The sequence below is a fragment of the Numenius arquata genome, chromosome 5 (genome assembly GCF_964106895.1).
Source record: "Numenius arquata chromosome 5, bNumArq3.hap1.1, whole genome shotgun sequence".
Taxonomy (NCBI): domain Eukaryota; kingdom Metazoa; phylum Chordata; class Aves; order Charadriiformes; family Scolopacidae; genus Numenius; species Numenius arquata.
In genome coordinates this window covers 21510165-21534808 of record NC_133580.1, presented here as the reverse complement: position 1 = coordinate 21534808, position 24644 = coordinate 21510165, and the positions used below count along the sequence as shown (strand labels likewise).

Sequence of the window (24644 nt, the reverse complement as noted above, 5' to 3'; positions counted from 1 at the left end):
AGATCTCACAATATCTGACCCATTATTGCTTAAACAAAAGATCATCTGTGTGCGACAGACTGCGCCCGGTGCCATAAAAACCAGAACACCCCATCCCCCCCCGCTGCCAGGAGCCCTGTCGTGGAGTCACTCTGCAACCAGCAGCTCATACCACATCACTGCAGCAACTTCGTAGAGCATCCACGGTACCAAGGGCACCCTAATTAACTCCGACACTTATTAGGAAAACCTAGCGCGGTTTCCTAAAGCTTTGAAAGGTGACTTTTCTTCACGCCCAAAGTGAAACGGAGGGACCACAACAGGAAGGCGCAGGTCTCTGCCTGTAAGCATCCCACCCGCCCCTGCCAGCGTTCAGTAATGACACCGCATCCTAAACAAAATCCAAAAAGGGTATCTCAAAACATGCTAAATGTTGGGAGGAGGGATTCTGGAATCACAGCAGTTCACCAATGCCTCCGGAGCAATTTCTTTACAAAAAGTAAAGAGGAAGGAGGGAAGCGGCATGGAATCATCAAGTCACTAGATCTATGGACAAATAAAAATAAGTAAGATGATGCTGGGAATCAAATGGGAAAGGAGAAAGAGGGGACAGTAGGCAAATTCTTGCACAGGGAAAACAGCAACATTTTCCACAGTCTGCTTTAAAATTAAAACTTAAAATTCTTTAGCATCTTTTTTGCTGTTGCTCCTAAAAAAAAAATATCACGATGGGAACAGCCAATTTTAGCAAGGCTTTAGATTATTATTATTTGGAAAAGCAGCTAAAGAAAGATGAGAAAAAGATGAAAAAAAGATTCATCCAGGCACAGTGGACCTTTTCTCAGATTGCTCCTAAGGATACTTGAAGGCCTTCATCTTTGCAAAGCTGAAAAGAAAGCCCTGGAAGAATCGTGATTATCCTTCTCCGTTAGCATGAAGGCAGCAATAATAATTTCCAATGAACGGCAAAGCAAGACTGTTTCTAGCAAGTTTGTGGGGAAGAACTCCAGAATACTTAAATAAAAATTTAAAAAATGCTATTTTAGCAGTTTTCAACTTCAGAGATACGGTTTAAAATGAATACATTAATTTTATATCCAGTTTTCGAGTTACTTAGGAAATAAGCTACGCTTAAAAAAAAAGGGTAAACAACGGGCATGCCACATCAAGGGAATTCTTCATCTTTACACTGTGATATAACGTTATCAATTTATGTCTAGTTGGAAAAAAAAGTTACTTTAAGATCAAAAAACCATATGTAAAAATGAGAATGACACAGTCGTGTAGATGAGTTTAGGCCAGATAACCCACAGTGACCATTTCCAGTTGGCAGCTCTGCAGCTGCCGTACGGAAAGGGAACTTCGCTGCTGTTCTCAAACACCGCAGCAAGGAATGAAAGACAGTGACTTATTCTTTGCAAAGGGTTGTTCTTCAAATATAGCACACAACAAGCATTTTGCTTAATGTACTTGCAGTACTTTTTCATTTTAGTCTTAGCGTGACTTTTCCAGATACTGCCTTTAATGAAAAATAGGGATTGGAATGGTTAAAATGAGTATTATGCGAGTGATTCAAAAAACAATTAGCAAGATTTGAAATACCATATTTCAAAGGTCAAAGCAATGCAGTTTCCTTAAACAAGTATTTATGTAACCTAAGATTCATATCTAGGACTTCACAAATTCAGTTTTAGACCAGCTGTATTTTAAGAAAACACTGTATAAATAACAGTGGGTTTTAACTATGACACATGAATCAGCTTGTTTCAATGAATTTAAAAATAATGTATCTTTAAAAAATAAAAATATCTTGTCATCAGAAAAAGGTTCTTTTTCTTCTCAGCTATTGATTTTAAGGATCATAGTGAACGAAGTAAGGTGTAAACAATACCCCTCCCTCATTCTGTTATGAATTAGATTACATGGGGTCTTGATCAATTGGGAAGAACAGAATCGGTGTTCCACGCTCGGCAAACGCATCCCTCACTCGAAATGAGCGTAGCCTGAACTAGGAAATCTGTGACAATCAGAACTTTTTTTTTTTTTAATTGAGCTACCTATTCATGAAGAACAAACTAACGCAAACAGATTTATTACTAAAATTATGAAATTATTGGCAGCTGTCTGGAGAAGAACTCAACTGTGTATGGTTTCAGAATGTTCTCAAACCACCGAGAATTTGTGCAGAAGCAAACAAATACATAAACTCAGAAGTTTTAAAAAACCACCACAGTGGAAATTTTTCACATTTATCCCGAAAAGTCTAATGTCTGAGCACAGTGACACCTGTACAAACTGACCTGTGTGCTATGCCACACCTCTGGAAGTTATACAATAAATCCCATAAACGCTAAAAAGATAAACACTGATTTTTCTCAACTAAATTATGGATATACCTGTTGTAAAAATGTCATGTGAGATCAGGAGCAATATTACACAAAATCCTGAAAGTCACAGCGTAAACCTGAGATTTTGGCAGTTTTATCAAAATGTCTTAAATGACTGTGTGCATCACTAGTCCTCACGTCTTACTCACCGTGTGTCTTTGTCCAAAACAAAGAAAAGTAGACAACTATTTTTTGTCCCACAATACGTTAAACCAAAAGTGATTAGGTATTATCAAATTAAATATCATAAATAAAAAGTATTTACAGTAATTTCTAATTATTAGACAACAAAATAACCGATTAGATTGTGCAACAAACTTAAAACACCCAACATCAAAAATGTGAAGTATTACTTAAATCTTCACGTACTGATTTTACAAAAAACTAGTAAAATATTTAAAAATTTCCATTTTATCTATTTTAAACAAAAATTTCAAAAATGTTTAAGACTATTAAGAGTTATCAATTACACAGGCACTTCACATGTAAACAATCTACAGTACAACTGAAAAGAAAATATTTGGCACCAACCTAGAAGACTGGAAAAAACTCAATGTGTCCTTTTCCCATTGTATACTGTTGCGTGTAATCACCATACACTCAGACGAAATACTGGCAATGTTAGAAGTGTGGAAGTTACAATCAGGAGTGCAAAAAATAAAGAACGCAAATATTTAACTTTCTGAGAGAGTGGAAGCGGATACAAGTGATCAGTCGCTCGTGTTTTTACCACCATACCATGGCTACATTTTTGTCTTACCTTTAAATCAAATGATTGACTTGAAAGATTTAAAGGGGAGGGGGTGCGTGCTTTGTACTTCTAAAAAAATTCAAACAGCATTTTCAACGTGGGAAAAGAAATCCAGCATTTAACGGTAACACTGTGAGCTGTTAAACGGCAGCTTTTAACTTAACTGGAAAGAGAACCTGATGCTACCACAATCCCTTGTGCATCCAGTTACAAAAGAAGAAAAGAATAATTGTGTTCTTTTAACTGTCAGCTGACTCCAAGGTTTTCACGTACAACTCCAAAGTAAGGCTCTCTACGGCACCTGGACAGACTAGTTTTGGATGGCTTGGCTGTTCCCGTGGAGGAAGCTGAACTGCCTCAGAGCAACCCGACGGACAGACGGAACGGCACGTCCTCTGGCTTCTGAGAAATCACGTCACATGGAGGAAAGCTGAGATACTTTCAACGTCGGCAACTCAAGCAGAGCTTGAACCGTGAGGCCAACCTTCACCAGACCCCTTTCCTCCAGGATGTGGTGAGGCAAGCAAAGTCTCTCCTGCAAAAGAAAGCGGTGCGTCTATCAAGCCTTGTTCGTTTGCTCCCCCAAGGCGGTAACAAACACGTTCTCTCTGAAGTCACACATACATCACTAGAGACGCTCGCAGAGGAGATGTCTTTGGCCTTCAATTTTACATGTGGCTCTCTACAGTAACAGGATGGTCAGAAACTAATTGGATCTAAGATCTGTTAAAAACTATGACAACATCAGAAGATACACAAAAGACTGCTAATTTCATAAAGCCAAAGACTGTTTCTTTTCATAAGCAGTGCATATAAACAGGCTCAGTGGCCAACTCCCCCCTTCCCTTCTTTTGTAGGTTTATTACCCATTTTCCCCATGGGAAAACTCGGAAGCACTGATAGACCGGGTCCTCACTAGTGAGCCATTCCCCAAGAAAGGCACCTTTCTGCTTCAAAACCCAGCACAAGCCAGACTGCTCCCCGGCTGCTCGCTGGTGTTACCTGTATAGCAGGAGGGAAATCTCGGCATCTCTAACTTCTGACTGGCCTGTGGCTCCACGCCAGATAGAAACTGGGGACAAAGCAGTAACCCAGGCTTCTAAATCCATAAACTCATTCTCTTGTTCCACTAAAAAAAGCGTCGAGGGAGTTTTTTTGTCTCTCATAATATGCAGGAAATTATTTGCTCTTTAGGGTTTTTTCCCCCCCTCATACAGGAAGTAAGAGGATGAACTTGGGCAACAGAAGTATGAAAAATGGGTTGCAACGACAGCGATGCCAGAAGGAGAGAGCTGATCAGTTAGGCTACGTATTTCTGTAGTTGCAGGATTCTTCCTAGGTGGACACTGGAATTCATGCCTAAGTGAGTTGCTAAACTCAAGAATTTCAAATATTACACCACCATCCTCTCATATTAGTTCTTTCGCTTAATTTATTTTACAGGGAGGTCAGTATTATTTTTACTATAAGGAACAGACTAGAAACCCATAAAGTACCTTCCCTCAAGTTCATGCCACTGGCCAGAAATGGAACTTCTTCTCAGATCTGCAAGGTCCCCGGTCAGTGTTATAATCACTATTACCCCCTGAATTAAGCCCCCCCCAAACCCCAACTTCAGTATTTGCTGACTTTTTGTGTGGTTATTATTAATAAGTCAATAAAGGAATTAGTATACCTGTGGAACGCCCAATTTTTTACAAGCGTCGAGGAAGTTTTCAACATTTCTTCGGCACTTTGCCATACTGAGTTTAGGCTGTAAAGACAGGATGTTAGACCTTAGTCATACATTCACGAAGGACTGCATATTTCTGATGCAAATTTAGCAAGAGTTGCTAAAACACAAAGCAAATTCTATGAAAACAGCTCTTAAACTACACTTCTGAGCTTTGTTTCATGTTTCTTGCAGAAAAAAAATGAGGAACGCAGCCAATTAATATAGTAAACATGATTCAAGATGTTTTAGTATTGGACTTCAAAAGCTTGTTTTCATTTAAGATGCGAGAGAAGTGAGATAAATGACTTACCACTGCTGGCGATGGTACATGAATGCTGGCAACAGAGCGGGGCCTTATGTGGTTGGCTAAATGGCAAAGGACGACTCCATCCATCAACGCGGCTCCGATGTCGTCTGGCAAAATGACTTTTAACCTTGATTCAAGATTCTGTTGAAAAGTTTAAGTAGTAAGTTCCTTCCAACATTAGGTAATTTTTAATTTCAAATCCAGTATATTTTAAAGCATTCAGTTTAAAAGGACGTTTGCATGCTCTACTGGCCGAAATTGTGGGGGTCTTTTGTGTGTGTACGGTTGGACTCTGTGATCTCAGAGGTCCTTTCCAACCATCAAGATTCTGCGATTCTGTGATTTAATACTAAAGTTAAGTAAATGGAGTCTATCATACTTTACTGAGTTCAAATATCCTTTCTCTCTTTACAATTAACCTTACATTCCCTCTGCTTGTTTTTTTTTCTCTTTTTCTTTTTTTTTTTTTTTAACAACACAGCTACATACATTGAGAAAGACATTCAGCCTACAACTACCCTGACGCACAGCTCACAAAGCCAGAGGATGAACTCACTGCTCAGAACAGGAAATGTAAGGACAGGAACATTAGGCTGAATGTCTCATGAGCCATTAGCGTGTAGGATTTGTGGCTTGAAATCATACACAGTTTTACTAGGAGAAGGAAGGGAAAAAAAGAGGGGAATACTTTGAGGCACGGCTCTGTCACTCTTGCAGGTGACAATTAAACAGCCGAGGGAAGGGTGGCCACAAAGAGCCCACACTTGTGCTGCAGAAGAGAGACGGGGAGCGGGGAGTGTTTTATTCCCAGCCCAGCAACCAGCCCTGGCTGCTCAGGAAGTGAACCAGGCAGAAACAGCCTTCAAAGACGTCACCCACCAAATTAGTACTGCCCTGAAAGCAGAGCTGCTGCCGTTTACAGTTAACTACAGCTGTGAAATATCTCGAGATCAGAACTATACAGAAAACAACGTACTAGAAGTCTGAAATTCAGATCCCATTCAGTATTGTATAACTTGTAGCAACCTTCTACCCTCAAAAAGTATTTGGCCATTCGGAAGGCTACGAGCATCTTTCTTCAAATCTCAGGTCAAACAGCAGCAAACTGGCAGATCTACTGTCTCCCTGGGAAAACCTAAAACCTCAGAAACCTAAAAAAAATTTTTCATTTTTCATTTCATTTTATTTTTCAGCGAAAAAAACATTTAATTCCTTAGAGGAAATATCACTACAGAGATGCCCTTGTAAAACTGCAATGATGTGCAGGCCTTTATTTTAAAGGTTTAAATTGTGGTACAGAGCAAACTAAATGCACTGCACCCATATAGTAAGTAATGGTACATACATTGCGAAGCTGTCTTATTTGTTCCCTTTCTTCTCTTAAGTGCTCCATTTTCCTCCTCATTGTAAATCCAGGATCCACTGCACCATAGTCCTGGCGAGACGCACGGCTGAAAGCTATTAAACATTAGCGAAGTCAGTTTTCACAATTCAGACTCAAAAACCCACCCTGACTAAAAATCTACCACCAGGGATAAAAATGTGAAAAAAGCTGCAGAACTTTTATATACATTTAAGTATCCTGATGTAAAAGATGCTGTGAAACTTATCTTCCAAACATACACAGATCATCTTACTGAAGTGCAAATGGGTAACTAGGAAATACGGAGACAGAATTGACTTCAGCATTCAAATATCCATTTGCACTTTTCCAAGGGTATCTTGCAATCTAGCTTTGCAAGTATTTTCATTGTATTTTACTTTTAATTCTGTATAACACCTTTATGGAGACTACAAAAAGGGACAGAACTCCCTGCTAAAACTTACAATGAAAGATTTAAAATATATATATAGACACACGCACATGTGTGGTATGCGTATGCACAGACACCATGATTGCTTATTAAAGAACAAATTGAAAAAATATGAAATTTCTCATCTAAAAGTTCAGTGTTGTTCTTTCAAAAGGAGGTCTGTTAGATAATTACATTCACTTTACTATTCTTCATGTCAGAAAGCCATCACATGGCAATTCTATTATTTTATAGAACACAGGCAAATAAAAACTCTGTAGCAGTATCACTGTATCCTTAAATATTTTATCCCAGGCTTTTGAGAAAAAAAAAAAAATCAATACTTACACCTTCAGAACTTTCTATACTGTTTCTAACAGTTTGGATTTTAGCAAGAGATCTAACAATCAAAAGTAACAGAAATTTTATACACTGCCCTGATTTTATATATATTATGAGAGTATATAGTTTGTAGACAGAAAAATACAATTGCATGTTACTGACAGTGCCTATGGAAGCATCTGAACCCACAAAGATTTTGGCTTGTAACTAGGAAACAAGAGGCTGTTGCCTTTCCTAGCGCTGGGTGAGACGGTGCTGCCGTTTCACGCTGCGAGCCGGCAGCGGCTCCGAGGAAGCCCCTGCGGCACGGAGAGAAGCTGGGCTACAGAGTCCTGCCACGCCGGGTCGCTCCTATCCAGCCTGTGCCTTCCTGCAGCCAGGGGCATGGGTAACTCCAAAGCCTCCAAACGAGCCCAGGCATGTCCCGGTACATGCCACTGATCCAACTATCGCCAACCAACTCAACAATCGCTGGCGCAGGAGTTCCACGCAACTGCTCCCAAATCCCAAGTGGCTGAAGGGCCCTGCAGGAGCCACTCGTGTGATCTCAGCCAGACGCACGCTCCCGCTCGGGGCTCGCAGGCCAGCAGTAAGGAGGTCAGGCTTTGCTACCATAAACACCCAGTGAAATGAAACTGAAGAGATCATTCTTTCATACTAAATTTGCACGAAGACTGTTCCCTTAAAAACAGAGACGAGTGGTATTAACTGGAAAAAGGGTTGCACAGTGGCTTTTCCAAACTATGTTTTAAACTGTTGACATCCAATGTTCATAGACACTTGCACACAAAAGAGTACTGTATAAAAAAAAGACTACTGTAACTGCAAAGAAAATAAATCGTATTATTTCTACCCAGAGTTCAGGGGACTGAAAGTCTGCTTTAGACAATACAACCTTCTTACGAGGGATGGCAGAGCTGAAAAAGCCAGGGTGCAAAGCAGCACTAAGCCATAAACCCCCTGGCAAAGCCAGGCTCGCAGCATCCTTTTGGAGGACAGATTACAAAACCCTACTCCTCTTGAAGCCCTCCTGCCTCAGCCAGCAGGTCTCAAGAACGATTGCATGCTGGCTCCCTGTTCTTTGACAGTGACTAAATACGCACAAAATAAGTCAGTGGGGGAAAAAGAATTTAAAATTAATTAAAAAAAAAAAAAATCACTGTCCAAGTTGGGGAACTTTCCATTATTCCTTTGCCAAAGCAGGTGTCTCTGCCTTTCCCAGCACCAGGCCGGTCATAAGCACACCGAGTGGGTTGCTGTACCGTGGTGTCTCTTCATATTCATCCCAATCCCTGCCATCTGCTGTCCTTACCGCCTGTTCCAGCCCGGGAAATAAACACTGGACCTATCAGCAGAGAACAGCAGCTTACCTGACCTTGGTTTGAGACCAAACGGACCATGAGTGTTACTGTCTGTCCTTTCATAATCCTGTTAAAAGAGAGAAAGTCAATTTTCTTCCATTCATTAAAAGAACTAACTTCTGTTGCCATCAAGATAGTGTTTAAACTACTCTTGCCTAAGAAAAGTGAGTCCTTCTGCTTCACTGTAACACACTCTTTTGAAGGGGAGAGTATAAAATAAATGGAATGAAAGTAACCTCACTACATGCAGATAAAATTATCTTACCGAGAAAGAAAAGCAGTACCAGGTTAACTAAAACCTATTTTAAACCATTTCAAACTACTGGAAACCATTCTGTGAACAGCGTTCTAAGCCAGCTGTAAGCAAATGCAAATATCCCCCCAATCCTTAGCATCAAAATATTTCTTAACAAATATTTACTTTCAGTTATGAAGATGAGGTTTTTTCCTCATTTCACCATCTAAAAAGAGCTGCAATCAATTAGGTATGAACAGAAGAGATCCTTATTTCAACTTGTTCCACTGCACTTGGAGGTGCTCTCACTGATGGGAAGCGGCAGTTTCCCCAGTCCGTGGTGTGCTCTGCTGGGAGCTCAGCGGGGTGGGATGGCCCGGGGGGGGGACACCCTAGGGACAGGGAGGAAGCTCCGGAGCTGCACCCCAACAGCCACAGCCAGGGTGGAAGGGATGGAACCTGCCAAGAAGGGTCAGTACCTTTGGGTTCCCTGTGGTATAGAAAATGCTAAACCACAAGTTTTGCTTAAAATTCTCTGGACGGCTAGTGCATAGGACACCTACAAAATACTGCATATTTTATTTTTGTTTTATTAGCTATTTTCATTAGGAAAGATAGAGACAAAGCGATGCAGCTTTCTACACACCAGTCAAAAGGAGAAACCTAGAAGAGATCAGAGAGCTGCAAAGGCAAAACAAGTTGTAGCACCTGGCTCTAGTTTCTACCTATTTTTGAATTTTTATGATGAGGAAATAGTTCTAATTGCAGTTTCAAAGGAAACTAGCAGCTTTATATCTGCATGGGAAACCAGGTGACAAGTAACACACACAGAGAAATGTTTGTTGAATGAATAACAAAACCACAAACTTGTACCTCAGACGACACAGGAGACTGTGGGGACACATTAGTATTATCACTGTCTTGCTAGAAAGAAATCAAAAAGATGAAATTATAAAAATGAAAATTATGATTTAAAAAGAAACACGAAATTATGAAATACACAATACACGAGACATGCAACATTTGGCAGGTATGTGACAAACCGGCAGCAACTAAATTTAAAAACACGTTAAGTCAAGGGAACACTGTTCCCTGTGATGGCTATTACTGTTCCATTCCCTCTGCTCGACAGGCCAATTAACTTACCTATTACCAAAGCAAGTAAACGTCCTACTTTTCCCCACTACACAATCTTGATGACTTTTTTCAAATAAGGGAGTACAATACTTATTTCCATATGGCTTTGGAATGCAGAGTTTGTTTGTGTGGACTCTAGTTAATGTTCTGTTCACAGGCTCACAGGTGAAACATACTGAAGAAAATGTTTTATTTATTTTACACAATTACTATTCTCACCTCATCATTTTCGTTCCCACTTGAACTCTTTCTGGAAGACTTGTACTGCAAAACACACACAATTAGTACTTTAACATGGCAGTATGGTTTTCATTTGAACTAAATGGCTTGATATCACTCAGATGTAACTTATTACTGATGAAGCTGCTGAGAAAAAAAAAACATGTTACAGAATCAAAGGAGCAAAAAAAAGAAATAAAACAGAAAAGGAATATCTAGTACCTAGGCTAATCAAGCTCTTTGTTATGTTAATGAGAGGATAAAAGCATTGTAAAACTAAGTGTTTTTATGTGAACTCTGACTGCATATTGAGATTAGATATTAGGAAGAATTCTTTGCTGTGAGGGTGGTGAGAGCCTGGCCCAGGTTGCCCAGAGAAGCTGTGGCTGCCCCATCCCTGGAGGGGTTCAAGGCCAGGTTGGACGGGGCTTGGAGCAACCTGGTCTGGTGGGAGGTGTCCCTGCCCAGGGCAGGGGGTGGGACTGGATGGCCTTTAAGGTCCCTTCCAACCCAAACCATCCTGTGATTCCATGGCATGAAAGTTGATCCAAGTGAAAATCTCTCAACACCTGCCACTCTGGAGCATTATGTGTTAGAAAAAATTATGCAACCCCACGAAAGTTACTGCTCCAACGTGTTTTGTGATGTGGCTGAGACTGCTTACACTTCAAGAGGTTGACTTCACATTATAAAGAACTAAATAAAAGCAATCAATGTTTCCTTTACGGCTTCAAAGCCTGATCACATCCTTTCATCTATTTAAAACCAGCCCTTTTTCCACAGTTGTGTCTGATTTGTTGTGTGCTGCCTTCATCCCTCTCCCACCTCCTGATTGTCCTGGCAGTGTAGGAAAGCGAGCGATTGAAGGAAGAAATTTAGAAGAGAGGTATTTAAGAAATTAAGTGCATTTCATTGCCTGAGACAATGCACACAGAGCAAGTGTACAAAAAATAGAAACCCCCTGTAGCTAGAATGATCCATCACTACAAAATTCCATAAGCGTGGGGTGGGTGTGTGTGGCCAACCCACCTTTGATATAACACAGGCTAAATTAAGAAACTAACTTTGGGACTGGAAGGATGGCTCTCCTTCAAAGATCTGACTTTCAGGGATACATATAGAATCATAGAATGGTTAGAGTTGGAAGGGACCTTAAAGATCATCGAGTTCCAACCCCCCTGCCATGGGTTTTAGTTAGAAGAATTTCTTTAAAAGGAAGAGAAACCTGACTTGCAACTGTGCTTGTTAATATTAATAAACACACAAACTTAGCTAGGTCTGGTACAGAAAGTTGCATTTCTTAGCTATGCATAGAAGATGGCTGTTCTAACTGAGCACTGCTGGACTGTAGAACTGAACAGCGGTAGAGAGGGGAACCGTCAACAGCTCTTGAAGACACACTGAACGATGCTGACAACAATGGTGACCAGTGTCTCTTGAGAACCAAAACCGAGGCCAACCCCAGCCTTGGTACCACCCTACTGCCCTTCATCCAGGCAAGTCAAACACGCGGCTGAAAAAACTGTCAGCTCTTGGTTTGTGGAATCCTTTTGTTGTTTTGGGGTTTGGTTTTTTTGTTGGTTTTGATGGGTTTTGACGGGGGTGGATTCTGTTCTGTTTTGGTTGGGGTTTTTTTTTGTTTCTGTTTTTGGTTGGTTTTGTTTGGTTTTTTTTAAACTATGGAAGGAGCGCGGGTAGTTCTAAGATCTGATAGAGAGCTATGACACATGAATGGATATTTCTCTTCTTTGGTTTATTTCCTTTATGTTTGCAGTACAAGGGAATACATTACTCTGGCAGCTGATAAGGCAAAGCCTAATTTTCTGTGCCCTGCAGACCTCTGCTGCCAACTTCTGTTTCTACAGGCCTTTGGCCAGCTCAGCGTTCAGGTGTTTCCACCATAATTAACCATACCAAAGCTAGCAAGTAGTACATTTTTTCCATTGTGGAAATGCTAACAAGAATTTCAGCTTGGGTGTATTCAGGATCCAAAACAATTGCAAACAATTCCAGGAAAAAAAAAAGCAAGCATTTTGCCTGATAAAATTGTCTTCAATGTTAAGATTCTTTTCACATATTTAATGCAACAAAGATTTCAGGCCCCAGTGAGACTTCAGTGCAATGCTACAAGAAAAGGAATTCCAGTTCTTGCAGGCATTTTCTTACCCTTCTGCTGCCCAGTACAATTGCACAATAAGAACATATAATATTTAAAATAGAGACGCTCTATAAATACTTCTGGATGCTGAACCAAGCAAACTTTCCCTGTTCTAATGACATCCCCTGCAGTAATTTGGCATGCATTCTTGAGATATTAACGTTTGGCAGTACAGATATGATTATTCAATGAGCTTTTTTGCCAAGAAAACATGAACACTGTATGAACTGTATTTTCACTAGTTTCTCAGAACAGCAGTTATTTTCTTTTTCCTAGTTTGCCATGGAAAACAGACTTTGTTTCACTTGCTTACTGCCTTGTTTTTGCAAATGAAACTCTCAGTGATACAGTATTTTTCATTCCCGATACAGCCTGCTTAATTTACTTCTGAGACACATCTATAGCTATACATCATGCGGTTTCAGGTACCTGCTTCCATCACAGAGCTCAAAACTGCAATCGGTATTAGCATTTAAAGACATCGTTTAAAGTTATGAGGAATCACTACTGCAGGTCGTCTGCATCAACAGCACAACTGCTTAATGAGTCACACGACTGAATTCTGTGCAGGGCATAATTAATTTGGGGATGAAAGCCCTGGAAAGTAGAATTCCAGCTAGGATATAACTCCACGTGCTCTTCAGGAAAAGAAAATTAATAGCTTCTATAATCACAAGAATGTATCTGAGGTGCATGGCATGGTCTGTTTTTACTATAATTTAATTTCTTTGAAGTCCCCTAGCATTTCATAAACATGTTTGATGGCAAAACACCCAGGAAACGAATTCCATATGTGACAGATTTAATTTTAACTCAACCTAGCACTGGTCAGAATTCCCCTACTTCTGTACCATACCCCCAAACTGCTGTAACTTCCTACCTGTTTGCACTAAGCAGACACTGACATCTGGTGACCAATGGGACACACTACAGCAGCAAAGTAATGCACAGATAATTTCCTCTCTAAAATGCAAACTAATGCAGTGAGAACCGAGATGCAGAAATCATTTTTATATCCAAGCTGCACAAAAAGGTACTGTACATTTTCCTACCAAAAAAAAAAAATCATCATCATCCCTCAAAATGGATGGGGAAGGACCAACAACTGCATTAGTTTCTGGCTTTAACAGAAGCCAACTGTAAATTAATGTCTTTTATTTAAAGGATAAACAAAGTATTTGGTCGATTTTTTCCTCCTGATTTTCCTGCACTCTCGCATTATCTTAAATACACACACATATATTAATTAACTCAAAAGAGCCAAATAAAGAATCACAGGTTACATGTAAAATCAGAAGCATGACAACCTTTTAGGTTTTCTTACATTTACTTATAGTTTCTTCTACTCTCATTCTAAAAAAAAAGAAAGTGTCACCCAACGCTCCCCCCCATTACCTTGAAATACTCTTTTCTAATTTGTTTACTTCTCCTTCTTTCTTCATTCTGCCAAATCACTGGCTGTGTTTCTGGCCAGCGCTGCTCATCCATCGGATCCTTCTGGTTTTCCAGTGGCTATAAGGTTCAGAAATATTTTTAGGTGAACGGTAAATATGCTTCGTGTGCACTAACAGCAATTAGTATGAACTACAATTACAAATTGTTTGCCTCTCATAATGTAGCTTTATGACATGGAAGTGTTATCAGTCTTAATGGTGATTCTGGTAGAAATCACTTATTTCCTTTCAAGTCCTAACACATACTTCATAGAAGAAAAAGAATCTATGAAATAATTCTTAAGAAAAATAACACCCTTTTCTGCTCTGAGCCTAATTTTCGCAGGTAATTTTTCACAGCATATCTAATTAATCTGAACACTTATGGCACAGGAAAAGGACAACTACAACAAGACAATTTAAGGATTTGTCTGCTGTTCCCATCTAAAAGATTATACACATCAACCAGCTGGAAATGACATCTCTCTTTCAAAGTACTGTATTATGCAATGTGTTCTGAGGAGACAGCTAAAGTATACTTGTTCTTAAAAAAACCAATGAATATGTATGAAGATGTCTATTTTATGAAAACTGAAAGCAGTCAATCTGAAGGGACCACTTCATAATAAGGCTAAAGCTACATTTCCAACTATTTCTTCGTATTAGATTATCAGGCCATTTAAAGCAATTGCAAATACCTTATGGATTAAAATCTAAAATAATAAAGAAGTATTCTCTACAGTTTCACTGCAATTTTATCATTAATGCAAGCTTCTCAGTGGGGTATGGGCAGTGGAAGGCATAAAAAATTCAAAGCATTTAAAAATTAAAAAACAGAATATTATGGTGAGGCAATAAAATTTATACGTAAAAAAATACTAAAACCAAGTAAGTAAAACTTATGTCTCATTAGTTTCAAGATCTTAAAGCTAGTACTAAGTGCTCTTAAAAGGCCTCCATTACATACAAGTGAAATTATCTTGAAGTATAAGTTCTTCAGATGTTTTATATTTTCCACCACAACCACACACATACAATAACTATGTGTATAAGCAATGATAGGAGCGTGTAAAAGTTTTCTGCCAGAAATACAAAACCGAAAACCAAACCAAAACGAAAAAAATCACCCGAATACGAAGCCACCACATTTACATTGAATATTTACCTGCCAGCTGTATGGGGACACTGGGGAACTCACTTCATCTGTTGAGACGCTAAAAATTAAGATGAGGCATTACAACTTTTACTGCTTTTTTGTACTTTAAAACATCGAAAAAGTGAACACTATTAAGAAGCAGTTTCTCTGCAGCACTACTGTATTTTTTGGCTACCTGTTTAAGGATGTCACAATGTGGCTAAAAAGTATGAGCATTTGACTAAAATCTCAAATCAGATTTCACTCTCCCTTCCATATGCTGATAATAGATATTCCACACTACAGCACTTTATTCGGATCAAGCCTTTTTTAAGCATGTTGATCTTTAGAGATTACTAATTTTTGTTTCCCAAAGCAACCAGTGAAACATCTTGTTCAAAGTTGACAATCTATTCTTAAACTTCTGGAAGATTCCCATGCTCCATTTCACTGCAGGCTCTGTGCAGCAAGGTGGGAGCTGATACTGAGAGGGAAGTGAAGAACATTTTCAGCTTTCTCTCTGTGAAATTCACCTCTATCACCCTCCCAGCAATCACCCCACCAGCACTGGGCACGCTGGCTGGGGAGCTGTGCAGGACCCACAGCCCGACACGGCTGGGATTGGGACACGAGGAGGACACGCCACCACGAGCAATTTCATAAATCCTAAAGGTTTCCTTTAGGAATTAGTGCCGCCAGGCACTTCCCATCTGCTACTTTCTATCCCTATCCCTTCCTACTTCTTTCTGTTTGCCTCAAACCAATAATGCTGCCCTTTAAAGCTGCAAGGCACAGGAAATTGGTCTGAATCATGCCCAATAGCTTGGTAAGTCACCCAGCTGAGAACCGCAGGAACTGCTCCAATAAATAATTGGGCTTTGCTGTTGGCAAATATGTTATCTATTAACTATGACATTCTACAAGTGTCAGTTCTTTGGGGATATGACAGTCTCTCTACTCTCTTTGTATGTTCCTTACGCAGAGCGTGACTTGGGTTCCTATGTATCAGTGCAATAAACCAACAAAGAGCCTGCAACACCCACCTTACCTTCTGTGTGTGCCTCAAAATTTGGGGGGGGGGGGGTGTGTGTGTGGCTGGGGTTTTTTGGGGGGGTTGTTTTGTTTTTAAGTCTCACAACTGCTTCTGTTTCATCAACAAAAGAGGGAAAGGTACGTTTAACCTTTCCTGTATCACCTAACATAGCCGCACCCTGCCCCGAGAGACTCCCAGAGAACAGATCCTGCACAGGAAGCAGCCAAGGATCCAAAGGCTGCAGGATGGGGCACAGAACCACAGACGCAACCGGCTCCTTAAAACCACAGATCCCAGTGAGAGAGGATAGTCAAAACAGGATGCATCACACTGAAATACCTACACTGTGTCCCTTCTCTGTTGGGGTAAATGCTTTCCTGACGTGTACCTGAACCGTTACCACCCCCAGTGCTCTCCAGCAACACCAACAGCAGCTGTGGCCCTTCTCTCTAAGATTCACAGCCAAACTGGACACACGCAGGTACAGGTCCTTACCAAGGTAAAGATTTTAGAAAACTTTGAGGCTGGCAAAAATAAAAAAAAGGCATCATTCGAATGGAGTTCTCATCAGGAGGCTGTCAGTAAGCTCTCCCTCTTTAGCTTAGACATTGAAATAGATTATTTCTTAACCAAACTGCTGAAAAGAATTGACCTAGGATTCCTTAAGGGAGGGAGGACTGAAAACTTGCTAAGTTCTTTCTCACCCATGTAGGCAGAAATGGGAAGCTGTGATTTCCCAGTTTCCTAGAGACCAAGGCTGTGGGTAATGTTGTTTGGTGTTGACTTGGGGTGGGTTTTAACTCAAAGAGCATGAGAGCAGAGCTCCTGCAGAGAACGGGTTCCTCACTGACACAACCTCCGCAGGCTGAGCTCCAGGCAACGCTCTTCCAGCAGCTCTTCCGAGCAGCAGGGGGCTGCAGGGAGGGAAACCGGGACACCCCAGCACAGCTCAGTGCCATCTGGTGTCACACAGGACCGTCACCTCAGGGAGACATGACCTTCTGCACTGGAAGTTTCAAACACCACTGAAGGCCTATCTTTAGGCACCGGAATTGCTGCCATAAATCAGACCCACAAATTACTTTTTGGATGACATTAACTTTCCTAAAGGCTCAAAAGAGCAGATTTTACTTTTTTTGTTGTCTGAAAGAAGCTCAAGCACAGATTATCTGTATAGGTTCTATTTCATCCTGAGCTAAAAACATTATGACACAAGATGGCAGTAGCAACACAATATGAAAATTAACAAAATATTGAAAGCTGTGATATATTAAAGTATATCAGTACCATTTTTCAGATTCCATTGGCTGCTTTGGCCTGTTCCTTGTGCTTACTGAAACGGAATGATTAAGAAGCCTAGAAAGAAAAAAAGAAAAACATTTATTCAACAGCTTTGTAGCTAAAACTTTTTCTTAGAATACATGTTACTTTCACTGTGTAACACTTCCTGTAAATAAAAAGTGTTGAAAAGTTAAGATGACATTTTCCATAAAATTAGAATATGTATGTGTGTACATGTATGAAATCCAAGCCCAATCCTGCTTCCATTTAAATCAATGATATTGTTTCCAGCTCTTGAAATATTTCAGGTTCTGAATTTTCAGGAAGTAAAACCTGATGACAACTCAAAATGAAGTCTCCTCTTACTTTTCTCCCTAAATAGACGCTATTTCAGCTGGGCTCACACCCGTGCACAGTTACTGCCCTCGCTGCTGACAAAGCGGGAGAGAGAAGCAGAGGCAGCGGGTCAGTGGGACAGGGCAGGATGCTGAAGGGCAAAGGACATGCAGGGAAAAAGGAGAGATGGAAAGTGGAATAACACAGGCTAAGAACTCAATGAAAAGTCTAACGCAGAAATGAACCAATGGAAATTCCATTTTTCTAAACGGTAAACAGTCAAAAGCCCCTAAACTTTACATAAAGATTCAGAAACGTTTTTTCATCTGGAACAACCACACACCAGAGCGTGTGCACACACAGGAAGAAGATATGAGCTACTATGGATGGTTAAAGTGTTAAAAATAACAAAACAATCAAATTAAGAATTTCAAGTAAGTGTCATGTTGAACAGTAAATAGAACAAGTGATTCTGAATTCTTGGAGGTAGCAATACTACACTTTGATCACATTTCTGCATGTGAAGTCAGTGTCAAAGTATACTACGCTGAATTATAGAGAACTAGAATGCGTTAAGAATCAGAAAGAATTAGAAGAACACCAACTATTCAATGGAAAAAAGTATCACAGTAGGCACCTCTTTATATTTCATTCTCATTACATAAGGCAGTACAATCATTACCTTTAAATGACTGATGATTTTCAATCAGACTTCTCTGATTATCGTGATAACTTTGAGCTCAGTAATCGCATTTGTGGTTTAAACCTCTCACTGTGTGAACCTCAGTTTAATGGGATTATGAGAAGTTAAGCCCATAAACCAACACAGGCTGCAGCATCCTCAGTCCGCACCATCTGCTCCCTACCTTCAGAAACTTAATTTTGAGGGCACGTTCCAGAATTAAACTATACTACAGCCTGAAGTGTTACAAAAAAATTCATATTCAGAGCATGGGTTATCAAACCATAATATAAACGTGCCATTTTAAAGTCATTAATTTTTAGAGAGAATTCCCATTTTAAATTAGCCTTTTGTCTTCAACTGCAAGCAAGGAGACATTCAAAGAGACTTTGTAGCAAGATCTGACCATTACAACAGAATGAGGTTTAAGAACAGAAATAGACATTTGAGTCACCAGAACAGTTTGATGCAACACTTGCACCAAAACTGACTTCAGTGTAAATTCGATGATTATATGTAACACAGGCCATTTCTTTTTTTATACTCATACGAAATGTAAGGAAAAACTATTCGAGCTAATTTAAACATATACACACCTGCTTTTCTGCTACACTGTTTCTGTGAAGCATGTATATAATTAGTGTTTGAGTTTATTATGAATTAAGTGTATTATAAACAGGGTATTTTTATACTTTGTAAAACAAAACCAAACAATCATTTTTGAAACTTCCTGTTCAAAACCTGAACGATATTGATGGGGAAGTAACAGCAAGTTCAGTATCTGTCAGGCTGGCAGTTACAGTCCAGTCAGAGAAATCCGAACTTCCTGTAAAATGAGGAACTTTAAAGCTTTTAGTTCAAAGAAAATTAATCAGAATTTACGAAACTTTGCACTAAGGAATTCATGGCAAAATAATTTGTTCAGCTGGAAGGGGTGTGTGTGGAAATCACTGTAGTCGTGTTAAGAACTGTCTTCCAGGAATTACAATGCAAAACTGAGTATGCAAAATAAAAGTACGGCAGTAGCTCAGACTCAGGAGTTACGCTCTTAAGAGTGGTGTTAATGCCGCAAAGATTCCAGCAACTGTTTTCATTCATACCACAATTAATTAAATCCAAAACTTTTTTTTAAAATTAGATCCATTCTCAGGCCAATTTCTTACTGATGGTCATACTGCATCGCTAAATAAGACTTTACTTGTGTTAGTACTGCAATTAATTTCCTTCTTATGGTTCCTCCTAAACATACAAATTCTGATGTTACAGAGGCATCATTAAAACTAGAACAAAACTACTGCTTTGAAAGGGTTCTAGAACTCATACAAACTTTGAAATGGAAGTTAGCCAACAGCACATACACAATGACACATATTTAGATATATTAAACTTAAAAGACAACATTGTGACTCATTTTTCTAATTTTACATCATGCAAGCATAACATGTCCTCCAAACTGCTGACTAGAGGGGAGAGAAAGGCGATAGCAAGCCCAATTATGATATTGGAAAATATCTTTTCAAGTTTGAGAATTTAAAAAGTGGAACCTCAAGTCACTTATACTTTCATATTCTGAGCAAACGTAATGTCATGATTAAGGGACACAAATGAAGAAGATGATGGTAATGCTAATTTTAAGGCTATCTTCAAGTTTAAAAAAGCAAGCACTACCTAGGATCTATAGGCGTATAAAGACACTAGAAATGTTTTACAGTGAGACAAAAAAAAAAAATCAATGGATTTTAAACTCTGTCTTCATACGTGGCTCTGCTTTGTGCCCATCAGCTGTGCTCTGAGGGACTGGGACAGCTTTAGGGAGTCCCTCCTGCCAGGTAGGAACCCACACGTTACTGATGCAAACTGAAACGCACTCATTTGGCGCTAATGAAGATTAAATAATCTAAGCTATCCTACTTCCTTCTGAAACTGAGCAGGAGTATCCAGAGTAAGCTACAGGGTTTCAGTTGATACAGTGACAGTCTGAGATCACTCCATTCATCACCGACATGTCTAAGCAAAGTCTGCACAGCCCAGTCCAGGTTCCGTGCTACCTGTGTCTATCTGCAGATGCTTCCCTCATGGCTGTCAAATGCAAAACAAGTTGTGACTGGTCACACTAATTTGAAAATTGTCACTTTAAAACCAAGATATCTGAAATAAATAAAAAAACGAAAATACCCCACTTTTGCCTGAGGTTCTATACTTGAGATACTTGATACTATGATACTATGAAAACAAAAAAAAAATTGGAGAGAAAGCATGCCAACGGTACAGGAAATTATGCTTCTAGCTTCAGATTTAAATGTTCTTTGGAATTAAATATTTTCTTTAAATGGTATTTCATCTTAAAGAACAATAAATGCATTGCAATCTATTTTTGATTACAAAAAAATCTTAGGCTAACTTAGCCCATCCCTTTATTCTGTTTTTGTTCAAGAAATGGCCAAAACTGTTACTTTTGTCTGCATTTTAACTTTGGAAATCTGAAGCTCTACAAACACTTGATACCTTGATGCACGTCCTGCCGCCCTTGTCCTCTGGAAGAGTTTTTCACTGAATGAAGTTCTATAGCTTAATGGCCTTCGTCTGTGTTCACATTTCATGTACAGCAAAGCCAAAGACGGAAGAAGGAAGCGGGACAGGTTGGTGGGAGAGGACAGGGAAGTCATTAGCAGAGCAAGCAAACAGAAAAGAGGCTGCATAATATTTTAAAAACACACCACACTGAACGAACAGAAATATTAGTACGAAATTATTTTGTGATGCTCACTTCTGAGGATTCTGTTTACTCAGACTGAACATATTTTCCACAAATAAACACAGAAATACCTTCACTGAAATTCTAAATATTATTGCTTTTTATGGCAAGAAAGTGTGAATTTATAACACTATGGCACTTAAAGATACATAAGCAAGCTTTAAAATATCAATGCTGAACTAAGATATAAAACTTAAAATAATGAGATTGCATATGCCTGGACAATTCAAGAGCAAAGCAGAGCCATTAGCAAGATCGCTACATTAAGATACAGCAACATATGAGAAGTAAAATTGAACTTGTAGTACTTGAGAAGAGGAGTGGCTTGGTATTTCAAGTGATTAGATAACCAGGAAATATTGAAACTAATCAAACAAGACCCACATGCAACATAAATAACCATCATATAAAACCCTAACATAAGAAAACCACGCTTATTCTGTCTGTTCAATTTTCTCATATTATGTTATTAATATTCTTAGTCTTTTTTGCAATACTATTGGTAATAAGCATGTTATGAGCACTAAGATTTCATTCTTACTTTTCCCTTCCCGATGTGAACAACCAATTCTTAAATACACTGCATGGAGTCATAAGCAAAACCTATTTTATCTCCCCCCCCCCCCCCCCCCCCCCCCCATACTACTGCTACTATATTTAACTAATATAAAACACTGCTGAATTTTTAAAGCTCTGCAATTCACAGTATCAGGATATCAATTTCTCTAAGGGTTTCACAGGTGTTTCAGCTATCCTAAAAGAAAACCAGCAGTGCAGAATCACATCATTACAAGACACTCAAAAGAAACAAAAATCCTACCAGTATCTAAGCTGGTATGAAGTTAAATCCATTGCTGTGGGATGATGAACGACTATAACGAACTATTTTAGTTAATGAACTACTATTAGCTACAACTTTTACCTTTCAGGGAAGAGCTCACTCTCGCCCAAGTACCTCACTGGCTATTGGCCTGCCTGGGACAGGAACCGGAGCCGAGGTGGTACCTCTCCACAGCCAGGTGTTCCCTCCGCTCTGCCCTGCACACACCTGGGAACTCGGTCTCTTACATCCCCTTACCCTGCTGCTGCTTCTGCAGCTCCTCCTCGAGAATTATTCTGTTGCGATGCCAACACCAAGTGCAGGAAGGCAGGCAGTTCATCAAGATCAACTTAGACTGTTCAAGTTACTTATTTTTATGCCGCTTCTCTCTACGAGTGAAGTGCTTCACTCCAGCTGTGACTAATGCCCAACATGGAGAAGGTCAGGCAGTTCATCAAGATGAACTCAGGCTGTTCAAATTACTTATTTTTATTTTTATCTTGCATCAGAGCGAATGGAGAAATTACTGCTTAAATTACCTCATATTTGAATAAAAACAACCAGTCACAAAGTGTACGCAGGTTCCATAACTCATCCAAACGAAGACAAAGTCATTTCAACGTGTTACCAATAATCTACTTACGAGCATTAGCCACACCTGCTTAACTATACTGCTTTGAAAAAAACAAAGAAAATTAACATACATCAAACCAGGAAATCAAGAGACTTTCACATTCACCTCTTCCTCTCCACAGGAGGTAAGTCACCACTTCTCTGGGCAGCAATTTTATGAAAAGAAACGCAGGAGTGGTGTCTTGAAAGCACCTGTCACTTTAACTGTTCAACAGCTGGACAAAACTGTTCTCAAAATGAAAAGGTGTCAAGAGTTGTTGGGTGTAAGGCAGGTTAAAGCGTAAGTTCATTGCAAGACAAATTATCATAACTACTACTGTAATACCTGTGTTTTTGTTCTTGCTGCAGTAATTGAGCTGCTATTTTTCTCAAGTCAGTCACTTCTTTGAGTTCATCATCATCCTCAGCCAGCAGCTGTTCTTTCTGGGCTCTGAAAAATTAAACAGTAGTGACTTGCCTGACTTCAGCAAAGCAAGACTCATAAATGGCTCCGTTATTGGACAATAACCAAGAAACGCTTTCTAGAAGCTTTTTTTCTGCGCAAGAAGAATCACTCTGTGTTCAATATGAGATTTCTCTCCTTCATACTCAAGAAGCTTAAAACAAAACCATCCTCACCCCCCATGGTCTTCCCAACAAAAGATCAGGAAGATTTACCTTTTTTCATCTCCCCAGTCCTCATTCTGTTCTATTTTCTGGGATTTCTCAGGATGCTTTCCCCTTTCCTTACACAGAATGAAAAATAAACTTAGACTTGAATTACAAAAAATTTAAAAAAAAAAAAAGGGCAAGTCTGCTGAGGAGTTTTTCTCTCGTCAAGTTACACTACCTTGATGTAAGAGAGCAACGGGCCCAGCTGGACATCCCCTTGCTCAGGAACAGCTCCTTCTTCTGCGTTCGGATCAATGTAGTCGTACACCTCCTGGTCTAGTGAGGTTTGATGAAGAAGGGAAAAGATGGTATTAAACAGTTCTCTCAGGAATGACATTTGGTTGAGAGAAGTACTTATGAGAAATGTCAGATAAATATAAAACAATGAAATCAGGTCTCCTTGAGCTGGAAATTATCTTTTTTTCTTTCTTTCTGGTCTTGTCTGTTTGTGATTATTCTATTGCTTTCTGAAACGATGAAAATACAATGCCAACATGTGATCATATCATTCTGTGCAATTTTCTTATATTAGCATACCTAAGTGAAAGTACTTCTGTTGCTCAAAGTGACAGATGCACAACAGATATTACCTTTCTGAGGATCGAGTTTACTTCCCATTACATGATTGTCATTCCTTAGTGTCTGTTCCCTTGTTGACTCTGACACCTGGGAGTGGAGGCTGATGGTGTCATCATCAGACGGCTGCAGAGACATTTGATACACAACTCACGTATTTATTACATTATTATACGATCTGCTAAGAGCTCACAAATTACAGCACAACTGACCCTATCGTGAGGGATGGCTCCCAGGACAGGGAAAAGAACATTGAGTCAGGTGGGGGTTTTGTGGCTGGGTTTTGTTGTTTGGGTTTTTTGGGGGGAGCTGTGCATTAAGAAAATCACAGTTTAGGGAGTGACAGACAACTATGCAGTGCAAAACACTGAAATACAGCATTTTGTTCAATCGAAGAGGTCCAGTCCAACCCTGGTCGCTGGGCTAAGAAAACTGTACTTAGGTACTTTCTTATCTAAAGCTTCCAACTACTTTGCCCCTTCTTAGATCACTGAAAAAAAAATTTAAAAAATTCACAGCTTTATTTCTAATCATTTTGAATTTTCTTTAAAAAACCCCCAACTAACAACAGTCCTTGTTTTACAGTTTTTCCACGAACACTCACTCTGCATTTGCAATAACTCTTTCTTAGTTTCAATAATCTTTTGCTCTGCACTATTCAGCTTCAACACCGCTGTTATTAATTACAGCTCCTTAATCTACATTTCTGAAAATACACAGATAACTTGTAGGGATTTTTGTTCACCACTTTAAACCTAGCAGACCATCCCGTTCATTAACATTTAAACAACAATAAGGCTTACTAACATATACAACACTCCAGTTTAGTCCAAATAAACTTTCATTTTCTTAAGTAAATTAATTTCTTTCATGATAAAAATGTTTTCAAATAAATTTTGTCCTTTGTGTAGAAAACGATTATGCAC

The 24644-nt window shown here is 39.4% G+C and overlaps 1 protein-coding gene across 1 annotated transcript in view; it reads right to left on the bottom strand.

Moving 5' to 3' along the window:
* Positions 1–3532: 3532 nt before the first annotated feature.
* Positions 3533–24644, bottom strand: part of LRCH2 (leucine rich repeats and calponin homology domain containing 2) — a 46468-nt gene continuing 25356 nt past the window's right edge. The window contains exons 8-21 of the mRNA XM_074147283.1: positions 23733–23844; positions 23321–23418; positions 23149–23216; positions 22817–22921; positions 17272–17340; positions 14982–15030; positions 13779–13895; positions 10226–10270; positions 9743–9793; positions 8644–8701; positions 6484–6596; positions 5142–5279; positions 4793–4870; positions 3533–3652 (exon numbers count right to left, since the gene is read on the bottom strand). Coding sequence (XP_074003384.1) covers positions 3533–3652; positions 4793–4870; positions 5142–5279; positions 6484–6596; positions 8644–8701; positions 9743–9793; positions 10226–10270; positions 13779–13895; positions 14982–15030; positions 17272–17340; positions 22817–22921; positions 23149–23216; positions 23321–23418; positions 23733–23844 — 1221 coding nt within the window. The remainder of the gene's footprint in view (positions 3653–4792; positions 4871–5141; positions 5280–6483; positions 6597–8643; positions 8702–9742; positions 9794–10225; positions 10271–13778; positions 13896–14981; positions 15031–17271; positions 17341–22816; positions 22922–23148; positions 23217–23320; positions 23419–23732; positions 23845–24644) is intronic.